The 27,223-nt window shown below is 44.1% G+C and overlaps 1 protein-coding gene across 8 annotated transcripts in view; it reads left to right on the top strand.

Annotated features, from left to right (window-relative positions):
- Positions 1–508: 508 nt before the first annotated feature.
- The window catches only part of zc3h18 (zinc finger CCCH-type containing 18), a 119,720-nt gene continuing 93,005 nt past the window's right edge, over positions 509–27,223 (top strand). For 6 of the 8 annotated variants that reach the window (XM_055648778.1, XM_055648775.1, XM_055648777.1 and 3 more), the window contains exons 1-5: positions 757–901; positions 11,178–11,898; positions 20,315–20,399; positions 22,339–22,487; positions 24,619–24,654. In XM_055648778.1, coding sequence (XP_055504753.1) covers positions 11,194–11,898; positions 20,315–20,399; positions 22,339–22,487; positions 24,619–24,654 — 975 coding nt within the window. In that variant the 5' untranslated portion in view covers positions 757–901; positions 11,178–11,193. Of the gene's footprint in view, positions 657–756; positions 902–11,177; positions 11,899–20,314; positions 20,400–22,338; positions 22,488–24,618; positions 24,655–27,223 lie in introns of those variants that run through there. The other 2 variants (XM_055648772.1, XM_055648774.1) reach the window with 2 other exon arrangements.

Here is a 27,223-nt window from a genome sequence, read left to right as displayed (position 1 = left end):
TAAGGCAAATTGGTCTATAATTCCCCGTTTTATCTCTTCCTCCTTTCTTAAAAGGTGGAGTTACATTAGCTTATGTGAAAGATGGAGGAATTGAAAGCCATGAAGGACAAGCACAGCAATTGAATTGAGGCCATTATCGATGAGTCGTGCTCACATCGGACCGCGAGGCAGGCCCATGGGCCGATAGGTCAACCCCTTGTCGATCTGAAACAGGGTCTATGTCCTTTCCCTACACAGACGCTCCTGAACTGTTGAGTTATTCCAGCACCTTGTTTGTAGCTCCTGTGTCTCCGCATTCCCGCTCCTGTCCAACGCTGCTCCGCCCCGCACATCTCCCATTGACAGTACATCCACCATCAGGCCCAAAGATCTTAGAGCAGATCCTGCTCTAAGATCTTTGATCAGGCCCGTCGGCGCTGTTAAGTCACACTTCAAATATGACAGCCCGCCGGCGCCCTCCCCTCCCCTCCCCTCCAGGCCGGCGCGCTCCAGTCCCGCAACTCGTTGGTCAGATGACCTCCAAGTGTCCAATGGGATGGGATCAATGGCGGCCGGCTAGTTGTGGGGCCCACATAGTTCCTGGCGCGGTTCGCTGAAGCTTTCCCGAGGGTGGTGGGGCCGTACTAAGGCCGGGAGTGCGGCCCGGGCAGCGAGCGGTGAGTTTCGTTGGGCGGGCGGCGGCGGCGGCCCGGGGACCGGGGGTGAGCGTGGCCGCTCGGTTACTGAGGGGAGGGGGCGGGGTCCCAGATCAGCTGACTGTCAGCGGCCAATGAGCGGCGAGTAATGGCGGCGCTGCCCGGCTCGCGCTCGCTCGCTGCTGCCTCGGGCCCGGCCTCGCGCTGCTCGCCGTTACCCTGGTTACTCGGCCCGGCCCGCCGTTCGCCCGCCCGCCTGCCCACAGGTGAGTCAGCCGCGCCCGGGACTGGCGGAGGCCGGCAGGCAGGTCGGGGGTGGGGGCAGTCGGCGGAGCACCATCGCCTTTACTGCCCCCCTCCCTTCCCTCTCCCGCTTCAAAATCACAGGCCTGAGGCCCGGGCCTAATATTGGCGCCCCAGACCACCGGCTCGCTGTACAGGGGTCGGGGAGTAGGGAGAGCCGGGTCTCGGCTGGAGTTGCAGAGAGCGCCCACGCTCGGTTAGGTTTCTTGTCCTCAGATCTGTGATTGAGCGCGGGCCCGCACACACTGATCGGCCGACTGAACCTGGCACTGCCGATCTGCTGCTCCCTGTGCCCGGGGGTGGTAGGAGGCCAGGCCATTCAACCCTGGGCTGGTGCTGATGAATCCGTGGGGTGCTGGTTGAAGTAGGAATATAAATCCTAACGTAGCTCAGGGACCTCTCCATCCTGAGCCTAATTGGTCTGTCTCCTGTACAAGCAGATCTGATGATCGTGCAGTGAATTCAAACTTTGCAAGGTGTGAGATTCGCCACCCATGCGACAAATCTCCCACCCCAGGGTTGCAATTAACCTGAGCGCGGCCTGCCCATTCAAGCGAGGTTAAAGTGTTATGAAATGTGAAGAGCAAAACATAAAATGCTGGATGAACTCGACAGGATGCTGCCTAATCTGTTGAGTTCCTCCAGCATCCACAGATGCTGCCTGACTTGTTGAGCTGCTTTGTTTTCCTCAAGATCTCGGCTTTTGCAGTTTCATGTGTCTCAATTGAAATAGACAGCATATCTGGAGAAAAAGAATAAAACCCTTCAGAAGGGTCTTGACCTAAAACGTCACCTACTCCTTTTCTCCCGAGATGCTGTCTGACCTGCTGAGTTCCTCCAGCTTTTTGTGCCTATCTTTGGTTTAAACCAGCATCTGCAGCTCCTTTCTAGACCCTATCTGTAGAAAGGAGCTGCAGATGCTGGTTTAAACTTGAAGATAGGCACAAAAAGCTGGAATAACTCAGTGGGTCAGACAGCTTCTCGTGAGAAAAGGAGTAGGTGACGTTTTGGGTCGAGATCCTTCTTCTGTCTGAAGGGTCTTATTCTCTTGCTCCAGAGATGCTGTCTGATCTGCTGCGATACTCCAGCTTTTATGTTTAACATCTGCCATAGATCCTATTTCATTTGGGAGGGTAAGGGTGGTGTTAGGAAAATCTTTGTAGAAAAATGAACGTATAGTTTGCTACTGGCCATTCTGAAGTTGAATGCTTTGTAGCAAATTTATACATTTTACTTACATTAATTATTGAATTGTGACTGGTGCTTGTGAGAGTACAAGGCAAGTGTTTTGTTCAGGATATTGTTGTAAATCTGGCTGTAACTCAAGAATTATACAGAAACAGACCTTGGAGTCAACTTGACCACTTCAGCCAAGATGTCTACAGTACCTAGTCCCATTTGGCTGTGTTTGGCCCATATTCCTCTAAATCTTTACAGTCCATATACCTGTATTTTAAACTTTGTCATTGTACCCACTTCTAAAGCATCCTCTAGCAGCTCATTCCGTATACCTACCACCCTCGGTGTTGAAAAAGTTGCCCCTCGGGCTTCCTTTTAAATCTTTTCCTCATCCTTAAATCTGTGCCTTTCAGTTTTACACTTTCCTACTCATGGAAGAAGACTGCATTCATCCTTTCGATTCCCCTTACGATTTTGTAAACTTCTATAAGGTCATCACCTATGCTCCAGAGAAAAAAAAGCTTATCCAATCTTTCATAACAAGGCCGCTAGTTCCATTAACATCCATGCAAAACATTTCTGCAACCTTTCTAGCTTGATGTGCAGCCAGAACTGCACAATACTTCAAATATAATTGTAACATGGCATCCATAACTCTTGTACTTAATGCCTTGCCTATGAAAGCAAGCATGCCATATGCCTTTGCTGCACTGTTTACATGTGTCACAATTTTAGGGGAATTATGTACCTGCATCTCTATTCTACAACGCTCTTCATACTCCTACCATATACTGTGTAAATCCTGCTCTGTTTTAATTTTCCTAAATAAGATATTGCATTTGTCCAAGTTAACTCAAATTTCACTGTACCTTAATTGGTACATGCGACAATTAAATTGAATCTTGAATCGTGAATCTTAAATTCCATCTTCCATTCCTTGGCCTGCATTCTTATTTCCTCTAGGTCCTGTTATAATTGCATAACCTTCTTCACTGTGCTACCTATTTTGGTGTAATTCACAAACTTACTAACTATGCCACCCACATTTTCATTCAAATTGTTCAATCTGAATAGTAACTCAACTCCATCCTCTGACTCCCTTCAGACTAATTTTGGATTCATTTGTCTAGCTCACACTGGATCTAACTTTCTGGACTAGCTTAACGTGTGGGACTTTGATAATGGTCTTCCTGGAATCTACGGAGACAATGTCAAACAATTATTGGACTATTTTGCATATATCAAAATGTTTTGCTTTTTTGAGCTTTTATTTTTAGCCAGTGAAAAACTAACGGGGGAGGGAAGGGGATCAAATTAGCAATATTTGAATAAAACAAGGAGGACTTATTGTAATGGTCTTCACCCCAAATCTCGTTAATTTCGGCACATCAGAGCATCTTCAGATTCTGCAAATGAATGATCATGTCTCTTGTCATGTAGTTGGTTAGGTTTGTCTCTGGCATGCTTAGTAATAGTGATCATACTGAAGACATCAAGTATTTTGGATTGCTTTACTTAGTAGTGAATAACTGAAACATTTGTTGGACTACTTTATATATTCCTGTTGATTTGTGTCGATAATCAGTTTTTTTGCCGTGTTGTTAATGAATACATCAATTTTTTTTTAATACTAGTTATGCTCACTGGTATCTCACTAGATGAGTGGTTTTTAGTTTGCTGAGTACGTAAATGTGTTTCTTGGTGTAATATTGCATTGTAAAATCAGCACTGTCGTGGATTCCATTTCCAGTCTGCACAGATGTACTGATCACATTCACGAGAGGACTGTGGGATTGTAGTTAGTACTCTAAAGCATGTGGGAAACAACCACCGTGGTACCCACATCTTGTAACTGTCCACTGACTCCTGTTTGTATGTAAGGAAGGAGAGAATGTGAATGTAACATAATGTACCCACATAGCCTGTCAGTGATTACTGTCATGAATGGGTTTGAAAATAAGCTGTTGATCAGGATATCTGATGGTGATTTGGAACGCTTAAGAATGTTGGAACTCGACCGTTCAAAGGACATCTCCGAAGAATCCATGTAGAACACCTATCAATTCTGAAGCAGGGTCCCAACCCAAAATGTCACCAGTCCATTCACTCCAGAAATGCTGTCTGACCCACTGAATTACTCCAGCATTTGGTGTTTCACTCAAGAGTCCAGCATTTGTAGTTCCTTGTGTGTCCACAATCCTTACGCAAGTAGGTGACAAAGTAATTCAGCCACCATGGTGAAGATCTTAAAATGTGTACTGACAAACGTTCGGTTGAAAATCAGCAGTGGCCTCTCCATTTGTCTTGTTGTACGCTCTGATCACAAACTTGGCCCATGACTTATTCTGTTCCATGTTTGCTTACAGCTTCTTAAAATTGCCTTTGCTTTCCTCTCCCTGCTGCCCAATCTCTACTTTTGTTTAAGATGCTTGATTGTTTTAAGTTATTTTTTGGGGGATATGGGCATTGATAACAAGGCCAATGTTTATTGTCTGTCCCATCTTGCCTCTGAGGTAGTGTTGCTGAGCCTCTGCCCTAAACTGCTGCAGTCCTTTTGGTGAAGGTATGCCCGCAATGCTGCTTGGGAAAGGAGCTCCAGGATTTGCACTTGCACTGAAGGAGGAATGGCAATACATTGTGAAGTCTGTACAGTGTGGAACTTGGAGGGAACCCTGCAAGTGATGGTCCCACAAGAGGATGCAGATGCTTCAGTCCAGAGCAACAAACAAACCTTCATTCTCAATCCTGATGTAGCGTCTGCACCCGAAACAAATAAATTACCCACTACTCTTCCCTACATATGCTGATCAACCTGCTGTTCCTTCAGCAGATTGCTTGTTGCCTGCAGGTTCCCCTATGCCTGCAGTCCTTTGTCCTTTGTCCTCTTTAATGGCCAGTGCCATAGGTTTGGGAGATGTTGTTGAAATAGCCTGGGCAAATAATAACAGTTCCTTTTGTGACTAATGCCAGCTGCCCTGGCAATGGATGGAAGAGAATGGAATGACAATCAACTGATCTGCTTTGCTGCAGATGATGCTGACTGTTGTTCAAGCTGGCCTCATTCAGGTATTCCTTTACATTCCTTTTTCGAGGATGTAAAAGCTGTGTAGTGTCACAAGGTAAGATACGTACTGATGAATGCCCCAGTCCCTGATCTCCTCTTGCAGCTTGTCTGCTATCCTAAACCAACCTTCCTTCCACCTCTGGTCACAGAGGCTTCAGAGTGGACCATCTGAATTTAAACCACAGTCACAGAGTGAGGCCCAACGCAAATGGGAGGAACAGCACTTCATATTTTGCTTGGGCAGCTTGCTACCCAGCAGTGTGAATATTGATCTCTAACTTCAAGTAAACCCTTTCACCCTCTCTCCATCCCTCTCCCGCCCTAGTTCTCCGACAAGTTTGACTGTCTTGATTAAATTTTATGTTGTATGCCTCGTCGTCACCTTCCCCTAGCTAACAATGATCTATTGTACATTTTCTTTGATATTTGTCTCTTTGATCTCTCGTTTTCACACCTTATCCCTCCATATATCTCGTTTCCTTCTCTCCTGACTCTCAGTCTGAAGAAGGGTCTCGACCCGAAACGTCTCCCATTCCTTCTATCCAGAGATGCTGCCTGTCCTGCTGTTTTGTGTCTATTTTCATTATTTTACCATGTTGCTCTCCCCACCCCTCGAAGTTGTAATCCATCCCGTCTTAAAGGATCAAGCAGGCGGCTCACCGCCATCAGTTAGGAATTGGCCATAAATGGACCCCCACCTCCAAAAACTCTTAATATAATAAAAAATCTCTCCCACAGATCAAATCCTGTAGCTCATTAAATATTACCTATTACAAGAATGCTGATTGATGGGCCAGATTGTTGATGAATGAATTTTCAGAGAAAAATACAGATCAATGTGCAGCGTGGCACTAGACCTTGGCTAGCCAACTCAGTTCCATCCAGACCAGATCTCATGCGCCTGGTTCAGTTCAGCTTCCAAATAAAAAATAAATGCCAGAGCTTGGATTGGATAAATGCATACAGACAGAACACTCTGGTATGATATGGCTGAGCACCCGCAAACAGCCAGCAGCGTGCAGGTAGCACATGAAGTGGTTCTTATTCTGCTGTGTGTAGCCTCAATTCAGAATCTGGCTGCTCGGCTCCATTCCTTTTGTGCCAGGTTTGGGTCGGGTGTCAAACTTATTGCAAGACCTCTGGCTTGGATTGATAGATGTGCCTAGGTCAGTATTTGCCAAACCAGATTTACTTGATATAGACTATTGCAGCATGATTATGGAGTCTATACCTTTACACGTGTGTACGGGTGATAAGATTATTTTCATTTAAGTTTGATGTGGCATAGTCAAACTTTCAAAACTAAAAAAATTACAATAAGTAATTGATCTATGCAGACCTTAAGAACATAGGGGAAAAAAGGAGCAGAAGTAGGCCATTTGGCCCTTCACAATTGCCTCCTTATTGGTAATCTTGGCTGATCTGTCACAGGGCTCATCTCAACTTACACCCTATGGGCTTAAATTCCTAATCTTTCGAAAAATATATCTCTAAATGCCCCCAATGATCTAGTATCTACAACTCTGATGTGGGGTATTCCAGAGATTCACTGCTCTGTGCAAGTAATTCCCATGAAACACATTTTAGTTTGCCCTTAGTGTAAACATTCTACATCTACTCTGTCCCCATATGTATGTTTCAATAAGATCATTTCTCGTATTTCTCAACTCGAGAATCAATCAAATTTTGTGAGCTGCCAACCATCTCCTCCAGGAATTAGCCTGGTGCATCACTTTTGGACTACTTCCAATGCCAATTTATCCTTCTTAAATAAGGGGACTTCACAGTATTCCAGGTGTCGCCTCGTCAGTACTGTATACGAATGGAACAGTACCTATCCTATTTATAAACCCCAAACCATTTGCAATAAAGGTGAAATGCAATTTGCCCTCTCAACTACTTGCTGCACACGGGTGCTAACGTTTTATGATTTATGTGCAAGAATATTTAGATATGCATTGAAGGAGGATGGGTAATGGTTCTGTGAGAATCGGTGCTGGAATAACTAATGGTCACAATTACATTAAAGCCAGTTTGGATAGAGAATGGTCAGTTTGGAGAAGGACAGTAACAAATTACAGGAGAACTTTATAAACTTGCAGAATAAGCAAAGAATTGGCAAATGAAATTCAACACGTAAATAGGAGATGTTACATTTTGATAGGAAGAGCAGGGAGGTCGTTTATTGAGAGATGAAAATCTAGGATGGCGTAGAGGAATGTGGAGATCTTGGAATCAAATACACCAATCACTAAAATATGTGCCACAGGTTTGCAAGCCTGAGGAAAAAGCAAAACAAGATCTACAGTTTATTTCTATCGTCATAAAATGGAAAAGTATGGAATTTGTGCCAAATTGAGACATGAGACTGCAGATGCTCGAATCTGGAATAATTGTGCTAAACCTGTATTCCTTGGTTGGACTGCAAATGCTTTAAACAATTATGATATAAAGGTGCCAGAGAGGGTGCAGACATTTACAGGATGACATCAGAATTGTGAAGACATACATATCAGGAAAGGCTGAGGTGTGATTCAGTACAGGTTTATCAGGGGTGAAGGTTTTGAATACATTTTTTATTTGTAAGTTAAAGCATAACAGAAGTCCATCAACACAAGATGCCCATGACAAAATTCAATGTAATTTTCTCCCAGAAGAAATGAGCGATGCAAATAGTGCAGATGAGTTTAAGGGAAGATTACACAAGCATACGAGGGAAAAGGAAATTGAGAGTTCTGCTGACAGATTCAGGTGAGGAAGAATGGGAGAAGGGTCAAGTGGAGATTAAAATTGGCATGGATAGGATTAATATTTGGTTTGTTTCTGTGCCATAATGTAATCTTATTCATTATCGTAGAACTGCTACCTCACTGGAGGAGGCCATAATTCTCATTGAGTCAATGCTGACTTCATGACGACCAATCTTACCTGTCCCATTCTAGTACTCTCTTTCTGCAGCTCTAAATTATTCCTGAGTGCCTCACCAGTTCCCTTTTACGGCACTAATTCATCCTGTTTCTACCATCCTGGCAAACAGTGAATTCCAGATTCTCTCTTAACGTTTTAGTTTTATCTCTCATGTCATTTGTCCAGTATAGTAAGCGTGTGACTGGTCCTTGTACTTCCTCTCTGTTTATCAACTCTCTCAATCTCTTTGACTTTCAAGAAGAATAGCAGCATTTCTATTCTAACCCAATAACTGAAATCCTTCGAATTTAGAAACTGTTCTGGTAAATCTTTGGAGATGTGGAGCATCTCAAGGGATGTTGCCTGACCCGCTGACTTCCTCCTGCACTTTGTCTTTTTGGTAAAATTTAAAAAATCAAACAGAATGGATGCAATACTCCACCTGTGACCTCAACAATGTTTTCTGCAGGTTCAACTGGTTTCCCTGATTTAATGCTTCCAATTCCGATTTAAAGGATCCCATTTGACATTTATTGGCCTAGAAACTATGAGTAGAAAAGAACTGCAGATGCTGGTTTATATCAATGGTAGACACAAAATGCTGGGAGTGACTCAGCGGGACAGGCAGCATCTCTGGAGAGAAGGAATGTTTCTACCAACCCGAAACGTCACCCATTCCTGCTCTCCAGAGATGCTGCCTGTCCCGCTGAGTTACTCCAGCATTTTGTGTCTACCTAACAATCTATGACCAAGTTCGTCCTCGAGATGTAGTTTTAACTACTTTTGCCATACTGAATGCCTTTAAGGGGATTGCTAGATATATTTAGCTTCTCAAGCAGCACCTCAGAGGGAAAAATAGAGTTAATGTTTTTATGGGTCAGTGGCTTCAAGTTAATGTTGCCATCCTGAATACTGCTTCTCTGCTTTGAGTTGTCATGGGCCAGATGTTCCCATGAGTACTGTAATTCCGATCAGTTGCCAGTTTGCAATTCATTTTTTTTGTTCTTTGTGCTGCTTCCCACAGTTTTAAAGATACAGTGTGGAAACAGCCCCTTCAGCCCACCGTCCAACCTTACTGAGTGTTATTAAAATCCAAATGTTAAAATAATTCAATAAGATTTAGTTGAAGAAATCTGTTGACAAACATTAATATTTTTGTAATTTCTTTCCCCATGGCGTAAATCAATGAATCAAGTGCCAGTGTAAGAACAGCAACAGAGGGATTGGCAAGCATAAGGAAAATAATGTGTGGGCAATGAAGTCTGTCGTTGCTAACAATACCCACAGCCCAAGTGATTTTTAAAATGATCCAATTTGGATTTCAATGCAGACTTCATTGCCCACACATTATTTTCCTTAAGGTTGGTCAAAAAGTATGTTTGAGCTTTTATGTTGCAGACGGTAAAGATGTTCCTATGATAGAGAGCTGCAAGAACTTTTGATACATTATATCTGATATATTTAAAATATTACATCTTGCTCTTTGGATCCTAAAACTTTCCCGCAGGGTTTCTACAGGTATTGTAGACTGATCAATTGAGATAAATAGCTGTTGTTTATTCAAAGGTAGACACAAAATGCTGGAATAACTCAGCGGGACATTCCTTCACCCTTGTCTCCAGTGATGCTGCCTGCATTTTGTGTCTACCTTTGATTCCAGCATTTTGTGTCTACCTTTGATTTAAACCAGCATCTGCAGTTCTTTCCTACCTGTTATTTATTCAAATCCACCACTGTCATTTATGCAGAACTTCCATCCTTACCAGTGAGAGACTTGAGATTTGTAATGCCCCTCCCATTCCGAATCCGACCTTTCTGTCCTGGGCCTCCTCATGGCCAGAGTGAGTCCCACTGCAAATTGGAGGAACAACACCTCATATTTCGCTTGGGTAGTTTACACCCCAGTGGTATGAGCATTGACTTCTCCAATTTCAGGTAGTCCTTGCTTTCTCCCTCCTTCCCCTCCCCTTCCCAGCTCTCCCACAACCTACTGTCTCCGCCTCTTCCTTTCTTCTTCCTGCCCCAACCCCACATCAGTCTCAAGAAGGGTCTCGACCCGAAACGTCACCTATTCCTTTGCTCCATAGATGCTGTCTCACCCACTGAGTTTCTCCAGCATTTTTGCCTTCGATTTTTCCAGCATCTGCAGTTCTTTCTTAAACATATTCCTTTTCAGATCATTCCTAGTGTTTAGACACTCACCCGTTGTGCTGACTGAGGCCTGTTAAATTGATGCAGAGTGGTGGCGCTCTCAGTGCTTGTGTTGCAACCAAGCCTTCTAGCAACAATATAGTCATAGAATTGTACAGCATGGAAACGGGTCCTTCAGCTCATCCATGGTGACTAATGTGCCTTCCTGAGCTAGACCAACTTTCCTGCATTTGGCCCATAACCCTCTAAATCTTTCCTATCCATGCCTAGGTAGTTTTCAGCAGGATAGATACACTCCTAGTTAATATTTAAGCTTGTTCCCTAGGGAGAATCTATTGCAAACTTACTGTGTCCGTGCTCCTGTCCCCTCGTTGTAGTTATTCATGAAATGCGAGCCTTGCTAATTATTGAAGGTAGCGACCGTTTCTATTTTGAAGGTTCTAGTTTGGTGCTGTTGGGAAGGGAGATTGGGATTTGCACCCAGCAATTAAGAAGTCATGATTGTGTTTAACGTGGGATCATCACCACGTACAGCTACCCATGTACCTGCCACCTGCTTTCATGGTGGTAAAGGTTGTGGGTTTGAGAGGTGCTATTGACGATTTGGTCTCTTGATTTGCCAACAATTTAAGTCAAGATTTTTGTTATTCCATTAATCCTTGTTCTGTAATTCAGCACTTGGGACTCCCTCCAGTCTGGTGGCTGCTGAGGCTTAGGTTACTGCTGCTGCTCTTTCCAGTTGCTTGTTCATCCTGCTGGCCGATCCTATGTTGAAATGTCTCAACTTTTTAATTTTGTACCATGGAAAATGCACAATCTTATGGCTCAAATTTAGATGTATCGAATATCGCCACGGACTCAGGTGGCATTTTGTTTGTTGAAACTGGTAATGTGCTGTATAAGGGAAAACATACTCACAAACTATTTTCTTACAACAGAATAACATTATTCTCCATGGATGTCCCTGATAGTCCTGATTGCGACCCCCATTCCCCAGAGGACCAGCTTTCTGATGATGATGACTTGTTGCTTGAGGGAGGGCATGAAAACGATGAAGAGGAGGATATAGACAAACACTCGGACAATGAGGGAGAAGGCTTGGATTCTGAGGACAATGACCGCTGCAGTGATGCAGGGATTCACAGTACAGGGGAGCCTGACCATGATGGGGAAATACACGAATCAGAGGTGGAAGAGGATGAGGAAAAGCTGAGAGAGGAAGGTGATTACAGTGAGGAAAGTGGAAATGATGGTGATAATGAGGAGCGGCCAAACACAGAATCTGACCGTGACAATGTCGCAAGCCCAAAAAGAACTTGCGGTGCTGAGCGAACTGAAAAAAGCACTTCTGAGAAACAGGATTTACGAGCTGATGAGGAAACTGTGAATGATTCTAAGGATGAAGCATCTTCTGTCATCAGGGACCTAGATGAGCATGAGCTGGACTATGATGAAGAGGTTCCTGAAGAGCAGCCAGGGGCTGTAATAGAAGACAGCGAGAAACAAAGCACGGAGGAGAAAAGCAGCGACTCGCCAAAGGAGGGGGAAATTGATAAAAGTCAACTCGAGGAGCGGAACTCTGAAAGAGACAGAAAAGATGCATTTTGTGAGAGGAAAAAGGATGAAGATGATGGGGAGCTTGATGAAGGAGAAGTTGAGGTATGAACTTCAAATTGCTCTCTGATGTAGTGTGCTTTGTAATGATTTAAGCCTTGCTCTAACTATTATTCCATTTCGCTCCTTTTTGAGCTTGCAGGGAATTAGCACAGCCCAATTTGTGTATGATACCGCAAAGGTAGTGGGAACTACTCTGCATTTAACCCACATTATAAAGAAAATTGGAACAAGACAAAATGTTTGCTTCTCCCACATGATTGCAATTGAATATGGTTTGATCTGGCAGCATATTCACCAAAGATGTCATGCATATCTCTTCACCAATACTTTTGCCATTGGGTTATCTACAATATTACAAGTGTATTGTTCATTAGTGTGTTTAGATTTACCCTTTTGCCATTTTTAATCATCTTACTTTGTTTTTGTACTGTGAACATATTGCCCATTGCCCTGATTTTCCTGTTCACACGCTCCTGTTCTTATTTCAGTCCTCTCTTCCCTCTCCCTCTGCACCCTGTGTTGGTTCCTCATCCCTGTCATTAAAATGTAAACTCTCTCTAACATCACTTGTAAACCTCTGCGAGGACAACAGTTGCTGTAAGCCATCATATGTGCAAGTCACGGCTTCACCAACATGCACCAGTGTCACAGGAATCAAAATCCTTCCTTTTTGCTCCATCTCTTCAGCCACATGTTCATCTGGTCAATTCTTCTGTTCCTATAGTCACTAGCACATGACACTGCAAGTGATCCTGGAATTGGTATCTTTAAGGATTTGATGTTTACCCTCCACCGATACCATTAAGAACACCAAGCATTGAGCTTCCTATCAGATGTACCTACATACAAAGCATTTCAAGGTCGTATTAGAGAGCTAGAATGGAGAAAGCTAAGAGAAAAATAGAATTTCCGAAATCAAGAACCATTGATGCTACAGCATGTCTATGTCTGTCATCTGTGTGCAAGGAACTGGGAAGCCCGATTGGTCTAACCCACCATGGCACTATAAACTAGATGTCATGGTCCTACTAGACAATTTGTGAAGAACATCACCATAATCCTTGATTCATGTCTGCGACTGCAGAATATCTGTTTTCTCCCTATATCTACAGCTCGCACGCTTTCTTTTCCCCCCACCCCCACCTCCTGTGCACCAGAGATGTTTATGGTGCCACCAACCAATCTCTTACTGCATTACCCCGAAGCCATCATCCCCAATATCACCTAAAATATGATATATCTGCACTGACTGAAGGGTTCCAACCTGAAACGTCACTTGCCCATTCCCTCCAGAGGCTCTGACCCGCTGAGTTCTTCCAGCACTGTCTTTTGCTCTGCACTACCTGTCTTCCATCATTCTGTCAGGCGGACAGCTATTCCCTTCCTGTGTGTGCGCATTCTTTTTCTGCACTGTGACCACCTCACTAAATGTGTTATTCAGGTACATCTCTACATCGTGGATTGTCCACACTGAATACATTTACAGCACTAGCTCCATAATGTGCTTAGCCAGTAGCTGCAGGTAGATGCTCTGCCTGCCTTTGTGGTTGCTGTGGACCATGGCGGTGTCCCTGCTCTCCTGCATGGCACAAGGTGAGCACTTCAAGGGTCGGAGCTCTCCTTCCATCAATTACCCTTAAATTAAGCTTCATAATTAAAGAAAGATGGTTACATTAGAAACTTTCTTTCATTCCATGCACTACTTATTGTAATGAAAAGTCTTTGCATAAAGCTAACGAACCATAGAAGTTGTAGCACATGCCTAATGTGTAAGAAAGAACTGCTGATACTGGTTTAAATCGAAGGTAGATAGAAAATGCTGGAGTAACTCAGCAGGTGAGGCAGCATCTCTGGAGGAAAGGAATGGTCTGAAGAAGGGTCTCGACGTGAAATGTCACCCATTCCTTTTCTCCAGAGATGCTGCCTGACCCGCTGAGTTACTCCAGCATTTTGTGTCTACCTTGTAGGAAATACCTGCCTGATTTTCATTCCCGTTCCTATCTTTCCTGAGCCCAGGTACATACTCGGGGATATTTAGTGACCAATTCTTTTTTTTGGATTTTGTATTGCAATATTTTCTACAACGAGCAGATGATCGATTGTGTTGGAAAGAACTGCAGATGCTCCTTTAAATAGAAGGTAGACACAAAATTCTGGAGTAACTCAGCGGGTCAGGCAGCATCTCTGGAGCCAGTGGGGTATCAAATGGGATAGTCGAGGACGGAGTTAAAGGGAAAGAGAGTAAAGGGATGGTTAATGACCTCAGAATTAATGGAAAAGGAAGCTCACAAAGGGATAGGAGCGTATGGCCAAGTGTAATAAGGATCGATGTGAAAGGTGAGATGCGTAAGGAATTAAAAGTATTGTATATGAATGCGCAAAGTATAAGAAGTAAAGTAGATGAGCTTGAGGCTCAGTTAGAGGTTGGTCGATATGACATTGTTGGGATTACTGAGAGGTGGCTGCAGGAGGATCGGGCCTGGGAACTTAATATTCAGGGTTATACATCCTATAGAAAGGACAGGCAGGTGGGCAGAGGAGGGGGGTAGCTCTGCTGGTGAGTGGTGGAATTCAGTCCCTTGCGTGGGAAGACATAGGGACTGACGAGGTAGAGTCACTGTGGATTGAGTTGAGGAATTGTAAAGGCAAGACGACACTAATTGGTATTATCTACAGACCCCCAAATAGTAGCCCGGATGTAGGGTGTAAGTTGCAGCAGGAGTTAAAACTGGCATGTAACAAAGGTAATGCCACTGTGGTGATGGGGGATTTCAATATGCAGGTAGACTGGGAAAATCAGGCTGGTTCAGGACCCAAGAAAGAGAGTTTGTAGAATGCCTCCGAGATGGATTCTTAGAGCAGCTTGTAATGTAGCCGACGAGAGAAAAGGCAATTTTGGATTTAGTGTTGTCCAATGAACCAGATATGATAAGCGAACTCGAGGTAAAGGAACCGCTTGGACAGAGCTCGAAATTAGCGGTTGCCCGGGTGCCAATGGCAACTTAGTCCCGCCGGGCAACCTAAAAGTCATGCGATTTTGGTCGGCTTGGCAAGCAACCGGGACACCCGCCCGCCATCCGTGTCTGGGTCTCGGGTCTCCGCTTGAAGTTAGCTCTCGGGTCTCCGCTCGGGTCTCGGGTCTCCGCTCGGCACGGCCGGCCGCCGAGCACATCATCGGCCGTGGTTGTGCGCATGTGCGGCCCTGCACATGCGCACTGCCACGGCAACTGGTCGGCGTCGGCCACTTTCTCCCTCCCTTTGCATTGTGGGAGTTCTGACCGCCATTGCTGTCCGGTTGCTGCCTCACCGCGACCACTGAAAACAACGCAGAATCACTCCCTGGAGCTGCAGTAACTCCCTGGAGTAACTCTTGCTTCTTGGTTTCCTGGTCCTCCAAAAATATTCGAAATGGAATTTAAACTGGTGGACCCACCACCACCAAACTACAAACTCTGAAAAATAACTGCCTATTGCATTTTATCTGTTTATTTATTGTATATATATATATATATATATATATGGTCTATAGTATATAGACACACTGAACTTTTATCTCCTGTTCTGTATTATGTTTACATATTCTGTTGTGCTGCAGCAAGCAACAATTCCATTGCCGTATCTGGGACACATGACAATAAAACTCTCTTGACTCTTGACTTGGACTTATGCAAAAAAGGGTTCTTAAAAAAAAGCTGCCTAAATTTAGTTGCATCTGGTTGGTGAAGACTATTCCATGCTTTAATTGTGCGGGGGAACTCCATGGAGCAGCCAGCATCTCTGGATAGAAAAAAAATGTGACGTTTCGGGTAGAAACCCTTCTTTACATTTCTCTGGTTTTAGTGTTTTTAGTTTAATTTAAAGATACAGTGTGGAAACATGCCCTTCGACCCACCGATCACCTGTACTCTAGTTCTATCCCACACATTGGCGACATAAGTCAAGAGCGTTTTATTCTCTCACGTCCCAGTTAGAACAATGAAATCCTTACTTGCAGCAGCACAACAGAATATGTAAACATAGTACTCTGTAAACAATGTTATAAACGAGAAAACAAAACTCCATGCAGACAGCACCCATAATAAGGATCAATTCCGGGTCTCTGGCAATTTTAGGCAGCAAATTTATGGCCAGTGTACTGCCCCAATAGCCTTGAACTGAATTAAAACATACAGTAGCTGTAAAGGGGGGCATAGCGTCACTTAGAGATTTAAGACTGAAAATGGATAGTTTCTTTTGTTTTAGCAACCAAAGTTATCAATGTATAATTTTTTGTGTGTTGGAAAATAAAATATAGTTGCATAGCTGGAGGACTTGCTGCCTCACACGCCAGAGATCTGTGTTTGATCCTGTTCTCGGGCACTGTCTGTGTTGAATTTGCACATTCTCCCTGCAAGCATGTGGGTTTCCTCCCACATCCCAAAGACGCATTGGCTTTGTAGGTTAACTTGTCTCTGTAAAATTGCCCCTAATGTGCAGGGAGTAGGTGAGGAAAGTGGGATAACAGAACATGTGTGAATGGGTAGACAAAAATGCTGGAGAAATTCAGCAGGTGAGGCAGCATCTATGGAGTGAAGAAAATAGGCGACGTTTTGGGTCGAGACCCTTCTTCAGACTGATGTCGGGAGGGGTAGGGGGGGCGGGAAAAATAAAGGAAGCGGCAGTAGGCTGTGGGAGAGCTGGGAATGGGAGGGGAAGGAGGGAGAAAGCAAGGGTTACCTGAAATTGGAGTAGCCAATGTTCATACCGCTGGATGTAAACTACCCAAGCAAAATATGAGGTGCTGTTCCTCCAATTTGCGGTGGGCCTCACTCTGGCCATGGAGGAGGCCCAGGACAGAAAAGCCGGATTCGGAATGGGAGGGGGAGTTGAAGTGCTGAGCCACCGGGAGATCAGGTTGGTTATTGCGAACTGAGTGGAGGTGTTGAGCGAAGCGATCGCCAAGCCTGCACTTGGTCTCACCGAGGTTGATCATACGCTGAATAACCATATTTTTGTTTGGAAGTGGAGATAATAGATAAGAGATAATAGAAATTGCATTCATTGCAACGTGTAAAAAGAGATGAGATACTGTATTGTAATTTTGCTGCATGTCATTGTGGTATATATCATGTCTTGATTGGTGAATATGTTTAGTTTGTGACTTTATTTGAAGCAGAAATAATATGTGAATGCTTCATTGACCATAATTCCGACTGGTAACTAAGCACTTCGTCCGAGCACATTATTGCACGCGTCATGCAAGCCATCTTAAATGACCACCTAAATTGTCATTTGGCAGCCTAAAAAGCTGCCGAGGTTGCCTGGCTGGCAACAGAGAAATAAAGTTAAGCGAGAGCCCTGCTTGGAGGTAGTGATGATAATATGATTAGTTTTAATCTGCAATTTGAGAAGGAAAACTGTAAATCGGACGGAAGTGTCAGTGATGCAGTTGAACAAAGGGGACTATGAAGGCATGAGAGGGGAAGGGGACCTGGCCAAGGTAGACTGGAAAGGGATCCTAGCAGGAATAACGGTGGAACAGCAATGGCATGAATTTATCAGCATAATCCGTAAGACGCAGGATCATTTCATTCCAAAAAGGAAGAAAGATTCTAAGGGGAGTAGGAGGCAACCGTGGCTGACAAGAGAAGTTTGGGATAGAATAAAACTAAAAGAAAAGATGTATAACACAGCAAAGAGTAGCCGGAAGCCAGAGGATTGGGAAACTTTCATAGGACAACATAAGGAAACAAAACGGGCAATACGGGCTGAAAAGATGAAGTACGAAGGGAAGCTGGCCGGGAATATAAAGAAGGACAGTAAAAGCTTCTTTAGATATGTTAAGGGCAAAAGAGTAGCAAAGTTAAATGTGGGTCCCTTGAAGGCAGACACGGGTGAAATTATTATGGGCAACAAGGAAATGGCAGAAGTGTTGAATAGGTACTTCGGATCTGTCTTCACTAAGGAAGACACAAACAATCTCCCAGATGTACTGGAGGACAGAGGATCTAAGGGGGTAGAGGAACTGAAAGAAGTTTTGATTAGGCGAGAAATAGCATTGGGTAGGCTAATGGATGATAAAAGGATGATAAATCCCCTGGACCTGATGGTCTGCATCCCAGGGTCCTCAGGGAGATGGCTCTAAAAATAGTGGACGCATTGGTGATCATTTTCCAATGTTCAATAGATTCAGGATCAGTTTCTGTGGATTGGACAAAGCTAATGTTATCCCACTTTTCAAGAAAGGAGCGAGAGAGAAAATGGGGAATTTCAGACCAGTTAGCCTGACTTTGGTGGTGGGAAAGATGCTGGAGTCGATTATTAAAGAGGTAATAATGGGGCATTTGGATAGCAGTAAAAGGATTAGTCCAAGTTAACATGGATTTATGAAAGGGAAATCATGCTTGACTAATCTTCTGACGTTTTTTGAGTAAAATGGATGAAGAGGTGCCATTGGATGTAGTGTATCTAGACTTTCAGAAAGCCTTTGATAAGGTCCCGCATGGGAGACTGGTGACTAAAATTAGAGCACATGGTATTGGGGGGTTGGGTGTTGACAAGGATAGAAAATTGGTTGGCAGACCGGAAGCAAAGAGTAGGAGTGTACGGGTTCTTTTCAGAATGGCAGGCAGTGGCGAGTGACGTGCCGCAAGGCTCGGTGTTGGGGCCGCAACTGTTTACCATATATATTAATGAATTGGAAGAGGGAATTAGGAGCAACACTAGCAGGTTTGCAGATGACACAAAGCTGGGTGGCAGTGTGAACTGTGAAGAGGATGTTAGGAGGTTGCAGGGTGACCTGGACAGGTTGAGTGAGTGGGCAGATGCGTGGCAGATGCAGTATAATATAGATAATTGTGAGGTTATCCGCTTTGGCGGCAAAAACAAGGGGGCAGATTATTATCTCAATGGGGTTAGGTTAGGTAAGGGGGAGTTGCAGCGAGACCTGGGCGTCCTTGTACACCGGTCACTGAAAGTTGGCTTACAGGTACAGCAGGCAGTGAAGAAAGCTAATGGAATGTTGGCCTTCATAACAAGAGGATTTCAGTATAGGAGTAAAGAGGTTCTTCTGCAGTTGTCTCAGGCTCTGGTGAGACCACATCTGGAGTATTGTGTACAGTTTTGGTCTCCTAATTTGAGGAAGGACATCCTTGTGATTGAAGCAGTGCAGCGTAGGTTCACGAGATTGATCCCTAGAATGGCGGGACTGTCATATGAGGAAAGATTGAAAAGACTAGGCTTGTATTCACTGGATTTTAGAAGGATGAGGGGGATATTATAGAAACATATAAAATTATAAAAGGACTGGACAAGCTAGATATAGGAAAAATGTTCCCAATGTTGGGCGAGTCCAGAACCAGGGGGCACAGTCTTAGAATAAAGGGGAGGTCATTTAAGACTGAGGTGACCCACTTTCCTATCCCTCTCCCTCCGTACCTCCTCCTCTTCCTCAATCCCTCCCCACTCTCCCAGGGATCTCGATGTAAACCACCGCCGGCCCCGTTTTCTCCACCACGTTGTCGATGAAGTTGTACTTGATGTGGGGGCTGACCGAGTGGCCTGGAGCTAGGGGAGGGAGATGGTCTGGGTTGTGGCCGAGTCCCCTTGCCCTGGGTCCTGCTCCTCCCTCCCCGCATGCCCAGAACAGCAGCGCCCCTTACCCTGCACCGGCTCCAACACCAGCTCAGGGCCCAGGGGGCAGAAAGGACCCATGGAGGCATTTGTAAAATAGAAGGAAACTTGCGCGTTGAGTCCCCGTTGTAAGGCCAGGCAAGTGGACGGGAAGAAAAAGATGGCGATCTGAAAATGTGGAAAGGCCCCAACTGCGCAGGCGCGGCTAAGGATCCGTTGGGTGCCCTGTGTGACGCCAGTCAAGTAAAGATGGCAAGTGGGGGGCGCAGTTTAAAATGTTGTTTAAAGTTTTAAACGTCAATAACTTGTAAAATATAACATCAATCTGTACAAAAATTGCCACTGCACATCTCAGGACAATGGTGAGTTTGGTGGGCCTAAAACTGTTGCGCTATCGTGTACCGTGTTTGTGCAAATTAAGGTACAAATTTAGGTACAAACAAGATATAGATTTAGATATAGATGGAAAAGGCATTAGGGTCTGATGTATTTAAAGGATTTGGACAAAAAAATGGGTTGGTAAGTTTGCACATGGCACAAAAAATGATGAGTCATGGGTAGTGCAGAGGCTGTCAAAGGATACAACAGGCTATTGATCCTTTACAGAAATGGGCAGAGGGGTTTATGCCTGGTTCTATTTGAAAAGGTGGATTGGAGTGATATGGACCATATGCAGGTAGATGGGATTAGTTAGGATTGGCATTATGGTTGGCACAAACATGTTGGGCCAAAGGGTCTTCCTGTGCTGTACTGCTCTATGTTCTATTTGTTTTTTTCTTAAGGTAGCTAATTGCTGTCTTTACATACATTTTGTAAGATCCTATGATGACTTTTGTTCTGTTGCTAGGATGATGACCTTGAGGAAGGTGAAGTGAAAGATCCCAATGAGAGGAAAGTCCGACCAAAACCTATCTGCAGATTCTACATTAAAGGTAATCACTGACCGAAAACATTCAGAGCGCTGAGATACATACCACAATAATCACTGTGAATTATCAGAAGCTATCTCTGTCCATGCTTTCTGATAGCCCTGTTAAGGGATACATTATAGCAGTATAGACATCATATTTGGCCCAACTTGCCAATATGTCCCATCTACATTAGCCACACTAGCCTGCATTTGGCCCATATCCTTCTAAATTTGTCCTATCCATGTACCTGTCTAAATGTTTCATAAACGTTGCGATAGTACCCGCCTCAAGTACCTCCTCCGGCAGCTCGTTCCATACACCTACTACTCCCTCATCTTAAATTGAATTGATTTGAATACTTTATTGTCACATGTGACAAGTCACAATGAAAATCTTTGCTTGCATACCCACGGTATGTAAGGTCGGGCGTTTACAATATTACAAATTCCCCACCCCATGCCACTTCCCCCTTTGTTCTTCCCCCCCCTCCCTCATGGTGGTCCCCCCAGGCCAGGTCCTCCATTGTTCTTCCCCCTCCCTCATGGTGGCCCCCCACGCCAGGTCCCCCATTGTCACCCGTCACCCCCCCCCCCCCCCCCCCCCGTCCCCATATGCCGGGTCCCCATTGCTCTTCCACCTTCGTCCGCGTGTCCGTCCTCGTCCGTTGGTCAGCACAATCATCGACCGCCACACCAACCTCTCCTCTAATGCTGCCAGGTCCTCTTCATGGCGCCAACCCAGGCCCCAGCCGTGAGTTCCGTCGACCCAGGACAACGATGGCCATAGGCTTCGTCAACCTGCGAGGCTCCATCTCTGACCCGCGAAGCACCGGCCTCGGCTTCTCAACGGGTTGATGCTGGTTCATAATTTGTATCGGTGATTAGGATGAGAGGTCCAAGTGTAATATACTTTTATTTGCTGATGATTAGCCTAGCTTTAGGCAACACTGTGCCCCAATTGTACAACTGCTGAACCCAGCTCCAGTGAATGAAAGATAGACACAAAAAGCTGGAGTAACTCAGCAGGACAGGCAGCATCTCTGGAGAGAAGGAATGTGTAACGTTTCGGGTCGAGTCCCTTCTTCAGACCAGTGAATCAAGTTCAGTCCTGACATTCTGTGCTGTCTCTGTGGAGTTTGCATGTTCTTGCTGTGACTAAATTATTCCGGGTGATCCCGTTTTCGCTGGGTTTGCAAACACATGCAGATTAGTAGATTAATCTCTAAGGGAACAAAGTTGGCTGATATTGCGGGTTGAAATAAGCAGTATACGGTTATGCAACTGACGCAGGAAACAGTTGAGGGAAGATCACCAGAGGAAATGAGGGCAGCGGCTGTCTGGGAGACAGTGACTTGATACTCAACGTGCGGCCGTGGTCCAGGAGAAAGTACTTCACCAAACCATTACTGTACCGATCTTGTCAGCAAATGTGATGGTAAGATTGGGATTCTTTCTTCGCAAAGGAAAGCATCAAAATGAGCTGAAGTTCAAGTGGAGTAGAACAATTGAGATGGTCAATGTGACGCCATTCATGAATGTCGATGGAATAGATCCAGGGGAAAGGCCTGGGGGAGTGGCCCAAGATAATTGGGAATCCTGAAAATAGAGGAAAGGATTCATAGTGTAGGTTGAAGACCTGTGGCTAAAAATCAGGGAGGTGAAGGTGGCGGATGAAGTCTGAAGAAGATTCCGAGTTGAAACATCTCTTATCCATGAGTTGCTGCCTGGCCCACAAAGCTACCCCAGCACTACTGGGTGAAGAGCTGAGTATGTCGGCACCCAGAATTCATTGAGATTAGGGTGGGGTAAATCGGAAGGGATTGTGAAAACATACAAATAATATTTTGAATATTTTGCCTTTATTTTTATTTGAATTTCCTTCTGTTTCTCCTTGTAATTTTCAATTGAAATATGCCTTACATTTAGGTTATTCCATCTTTCTGGTTAAAATTGTTTTGTAGGTAACTGCACTTGGGGAAATAATTGTCGATTTATCCATCCGGGAATTAATGACAAAGGAAACTACTCATTGATAGCCAAACCAGATCCTTTCTCACCAAATGGCGGACATCATCTAGGACCTCACCCATTGATGCAGGCTAATCCTTGGGTAAGTCGAGAGTCCAACACAAACTGTCCATTCCTCTGCCACATCTCTTGTCTCCATGAGACCTGTTGATTAGAAACATAGAAAATAGGTGCAGGAGTAGGCCATTCGGCCCTTCGAGCCAGCACCGCCATTCAATATGATCATGGCTGATCATCCAGAATCAGTACCCTGTTCCTGCTTTCTCCCCATATCCCTTGATTCCGTTTGCCCTAAGAGCTTTATCTAACTCTCTCTTGAATACATCCAGTGAATTGGCCTCCACTGCCTTCTGTGGCAGAGATTCACAACTCTCTGGCTGAAAATGTTTTTTCTCATCTCAGTCTTAAATGGCCTATCCCTTATTCTTAAAATGTAAAATTATTGGTGCCTTCTAATACATCCATTTCTCAAACTAAAACCAGTGGTCATTTTTTCTGGAAGAAAGGTTTGTCATTAAAAAACCCATCTTGCATATAGTCAAAGAATTTTCCCAACATTTTAAAATAATTTTTGTATAAACTTACACCAATTCAACACAGATTTATAGAAATAATGACTGGTCACGGTGTCATTCATTGAATTCCTTACCTTTTATCCTTCCTCTATTTGCGAATAGATTTAAATTCCAACCAGTGAAACAATTTGTAATAAATTTTGGCTGCACCAAATTGTCATGGTCAAGTGAGCTTTATCGACTAACCTGCTTCACTCCCATCTTATCTCTTTCATCTGCACTCATCTTAAGTTTACTGCAGCAATATGCTTCCACTAAGCCTCTGAGTTTTTGTCACTGGGGATGTTATTGTACATCTTGGTTGCCCTTGGACCTTCTCTAAATTTTGGCCATGCCGTACATCTTCAATAAACCTCACCCTCCAGAAAATGTATCCCAAATTCAGAATCTAGAATTTCTGTGATGGATTCCGTACCTCTCACCATTGGTCTTATTCCCTGCATCCTAGCTCTATTCAATCTATATTCTTAAACCCGACCAGCTGATGAAATCTTTCCCTGTCACATCATACAATCAATCCTTGATTCCCTATCAATCTGCATAGCACATGTGCTGTAATGGAGTTAAGCTTACAATCATATTGGCAAGCATGATCCATCCTTATATTGTACTTACCCCCCCACCACTGTGCAGCACTGTAGAAGAGCATCACTGCTCTGATGGAAAAAGTTTTCATCGTACATCACCCCACAGCCTTGAAGATGGTTTGTCTTCATCTCGGCTCTGAGTACAGAGGTGCTTGAGGCAGTGCTCAATGTGGTGAGTGGATAGCTTGATGCTGTGTGCTCCCTCACTATGTGCGCATGACCTCCACCTGTTCTCATCAGTGAGACTCGGGTGCTTGGTGCCTTCCCAGGTGCTGCTGCTCTTTTTTTAAGTGGCTTTTATAAGTCAGGTATTCCCATGTGTCAGTGAGAATATCACATTTTCCTGTGGACTTTGGGATCATTAAATTATTTTGGGCTAAATTCTAATTTGGGCATTTAGTCATGATCCCATGGTGGGTAGATGTGCACCATTAGCTTATTAGTGCATACACCTGTTGTCTGAACCTGGAAATTGCTTGCTGCTAGAATACAACTCTAGACATTACTGGAGTTACGCAAGTCAATAAATGAGGATCTGGTTTAGCAATCCTGCCAGTGCATTTGGAGGCTGTTCTGCAGACAGTTAATCGTACCTCTCTGGTATATTGAGTTGGTGACTGTAATTTAAGATGAGTGGCAAGGTGGGCAAATTGTACAACCCCTGAGCTTTATTACACACATCTGAGCACCCTGAAGAGGGAAGCTTAGCACCATACCTCTAGATTCCAGATGTCGATGCATCCAAATGAATTAAGCAGAATATTGCAGTAAAAAAAGTTGTTGGAGAATAGATGTCAGACATGGAACAATTACAGTGGCTATTACTAATCCAGAAGTTTCTCCAACTCAGAAGTGAAGCAGGTACAATTACAATGTTTTAAAGACATTTGGACAGCTACATGGATAGGACAGGTCGAGAGGTCGATAGGCCAAATGCAGAGAATGTGGACTAGCTCAGGAAGACACCTGGATGAGTTGGGCCGAAGGTCCTATATACATGTGTGTACATATAACTCTAAAAATTAAATTGCTTGCTTGTTCTGTTTATTAGTTTTTTTTCTTGTCTTTCCAGGAAACCCATGCCTTGGTGAGTACAACGTTTAATTATATTTGTGAAATCTTGAGATCCCAGTGTTTAGTCATTTGTTTTATAAAAAAATTGAGCTCCACCATAAGAACATTAAACCCAAATAAAGTTACAGTGAAAGGAGCAATTGTCCTTGAGGTGGTCCACTACTTACACAGGTCCTCTGATACACTGACTCCAGGTTCTTAATACCCATCTAAATGCTGCTGCTCCTCTCTAAATGGCCATTAGCCAGAGATTACTTGGGATCATTGTGAATCATTTCCATTGTATGAATGAGAGCCTGTCTATGTGAGAGAGCACGGTCTAGAGTATCAGAAACTGTGGATGGGAGTTGATAGATTAACTGTGAGGTGCTGTCTGATCAAAGATTCTTTTGACATCTTTGAGAGCTTTGATAATGATTATATCTTGAAACTATGTTTCTGGTGATGCTGGTGTCTTGGATCAGCCTGAGGATGAGAGTGGATGAGAAGAGGTTAGTCCAACTATCATGATGAAAGTCATGTGGACAACTTTGCGGTGCTTTGCTTGGACGATGATATCCAGCAGATACTGTTGCTTGGAGCAGGGCTGTTGCCACGCGGTCCTGTGCTCGTCTCTCTGATGGAATAGGGTGTAAATAAAACCGTATTGTATTGTTTGGGATGAGGCCGTACAGTGGAAATCTGCACCCAGTGTGTTGGTTTTATTGAGTGCCAGTAGGGGGAGCAATGGCCTCATTCTTGATCCTGAAACTCACTCTGAAGGTGTTCTACTTTTTTGAATGGGTTGTGTCTTGCACAGTGTAGACATGTCTGAGTTCCCAAGCTCTGTTAGCAGAAGCTCTTGACTCTCCAGACCCTGTACATCGTACTAAGGGAGGGATGTTTTCTCAGTGTGGTTTCTTTAATGTGGTGTAACCATTGGATACAACGCACAAGCTTCACAGATCCAGTGGTAAGAGGTCCCAAGGCGAGAGAGCACATAGGTGCCTGCTTACTCCTGAGTATAAGAGTTTAAGAAGGAACTGCAGATGCTGGAAAATCGAAGGTTTTATTGAGTGAGCTGGAGAAACTCAGCATGTGCAGCAGCATCTATGGAGCGAAGGAAATAGTCAGCGTTTCGGTACACAAAAATGCTGGAAAAACAAGTTTATTTGGGCTGTATATCAAATTCCATGGCCCTGGCTCCAGCCACACTCCTAACCACTGCCAGGTTCTGGCTGCACGTCAGACTGTGTTCCTTGCCACCAATCCAGCATGCCATGTCCCCGGGAATTACATTTCGTTGTCTCTGTACTGTACACTGACAATGACAATTAAAATTGAATCTGAATCTGAATTAAATGATTGCAAGAAAACAGTCTACAAGCATTATAATGTATGTATTTAACCACTGCAGAGTTAGGGGTCACTACACTAGGTTGTTTATGAGTATAATACTTTTTGATTCTTGGGAATTCGGAACAATTACATTACATTCACGTTAAACTTGAAATGGCAGAATTCTCAGAAAGCTCTATATCCCAATTTAATCCTGAGATTACCATATGTGAAGCTTCACAAGCAGATCTTCTCAGCTGCCACCTCGCAGTGCACTGCAGTTGGTTGTAGCTACCAGCAGGTTATACTGTTGTCAGGAGTTGCAGTGTCCAACCTTGAATGCTGTGCTAATTGCATCGTGTCTGCATCGTACTTTGTCCTAATGTATGATGGCGTATGTATTGCAGCCCGTGATGTGATTTATGAGTGGCCACAGATATTAATTGCATCAGCAGTGGCTTTGATACACTTATTCAAAGGTGGTGATCAAAGTGCCTATATTAGAAATCTAAAATACAAACAGGAAACTCGGGAAACAGTTAATGTTAAATCTGGGAAAGAAAAAAAACAATTTGTTTTTAGAGGGTGAGGAATCCCTGGAGTTCTCTACTCTAGAGGGTTGTGGAGTTCAAAATTTATTCAAGAAACTAATTCTTGGGATGAGATGGTTGTCATGTCACAAGTGGCCAAATAGTTTCATTTTCATCTTTTCTGCTTCAATTTTCATCATCATCTTTTTCATCTACATTTTCATCATTTTCATCTTCAATGACTTCTGTTTTCCAGGTCCCCACTACCTCATCTTTACTATTGATGTCCAGTCACTCTACACCTCCATCCCCCACCAGGAAGGTCTCAAAGCCCTCCGTTTCTTCCTCGACTGCAGAACCAGACAATTTCCGTCTACTAACACTCTTCTCTGCCTAGCATTAACAACTTCTCCTTCGACTACTCCCACTTCCTCCAAATCCAAGGCATAGCTATGGGAACTTGCATGGGCCCCAGCTATGCCTGCCTCTTTGTAGGGTACGTCAAACAATCACTGTTTCAGGCGCACACTGGCCCTATCCCCGAACTCTACCTCCGCTACACTGATGACTACATCGTGCTACCTCCTGCACCCATGCAGAGCTCACTGGTTTCATCAACTTCACGACTAATTTCCATCCTGCACTCAAATTCACTTGGACCATCTCCGACATCTCCCAACCACCGTCTCACCGTCTCCATCACAGGAGGCAGACTATCATCTATTACAAACCCTC

Source organism: Leucoraja erinacea, chromosome 17, assembly GCF_028641065.1.
Source record: "Leucoraja erinacea ecotype New England chromosome 17, Leri_hhj_1, whole genome shotgun sequence".
Classification (NCBI taxonomy): Eukaryota; Metazoa; Chordata; class Chondrichthyes; order Rajiformes; family Rajidae; genus Leucoraja; species Leucoraja erinaceus.
This window is presented reverse-complemented; position numbering and strand designations above follow the sequence as displayed.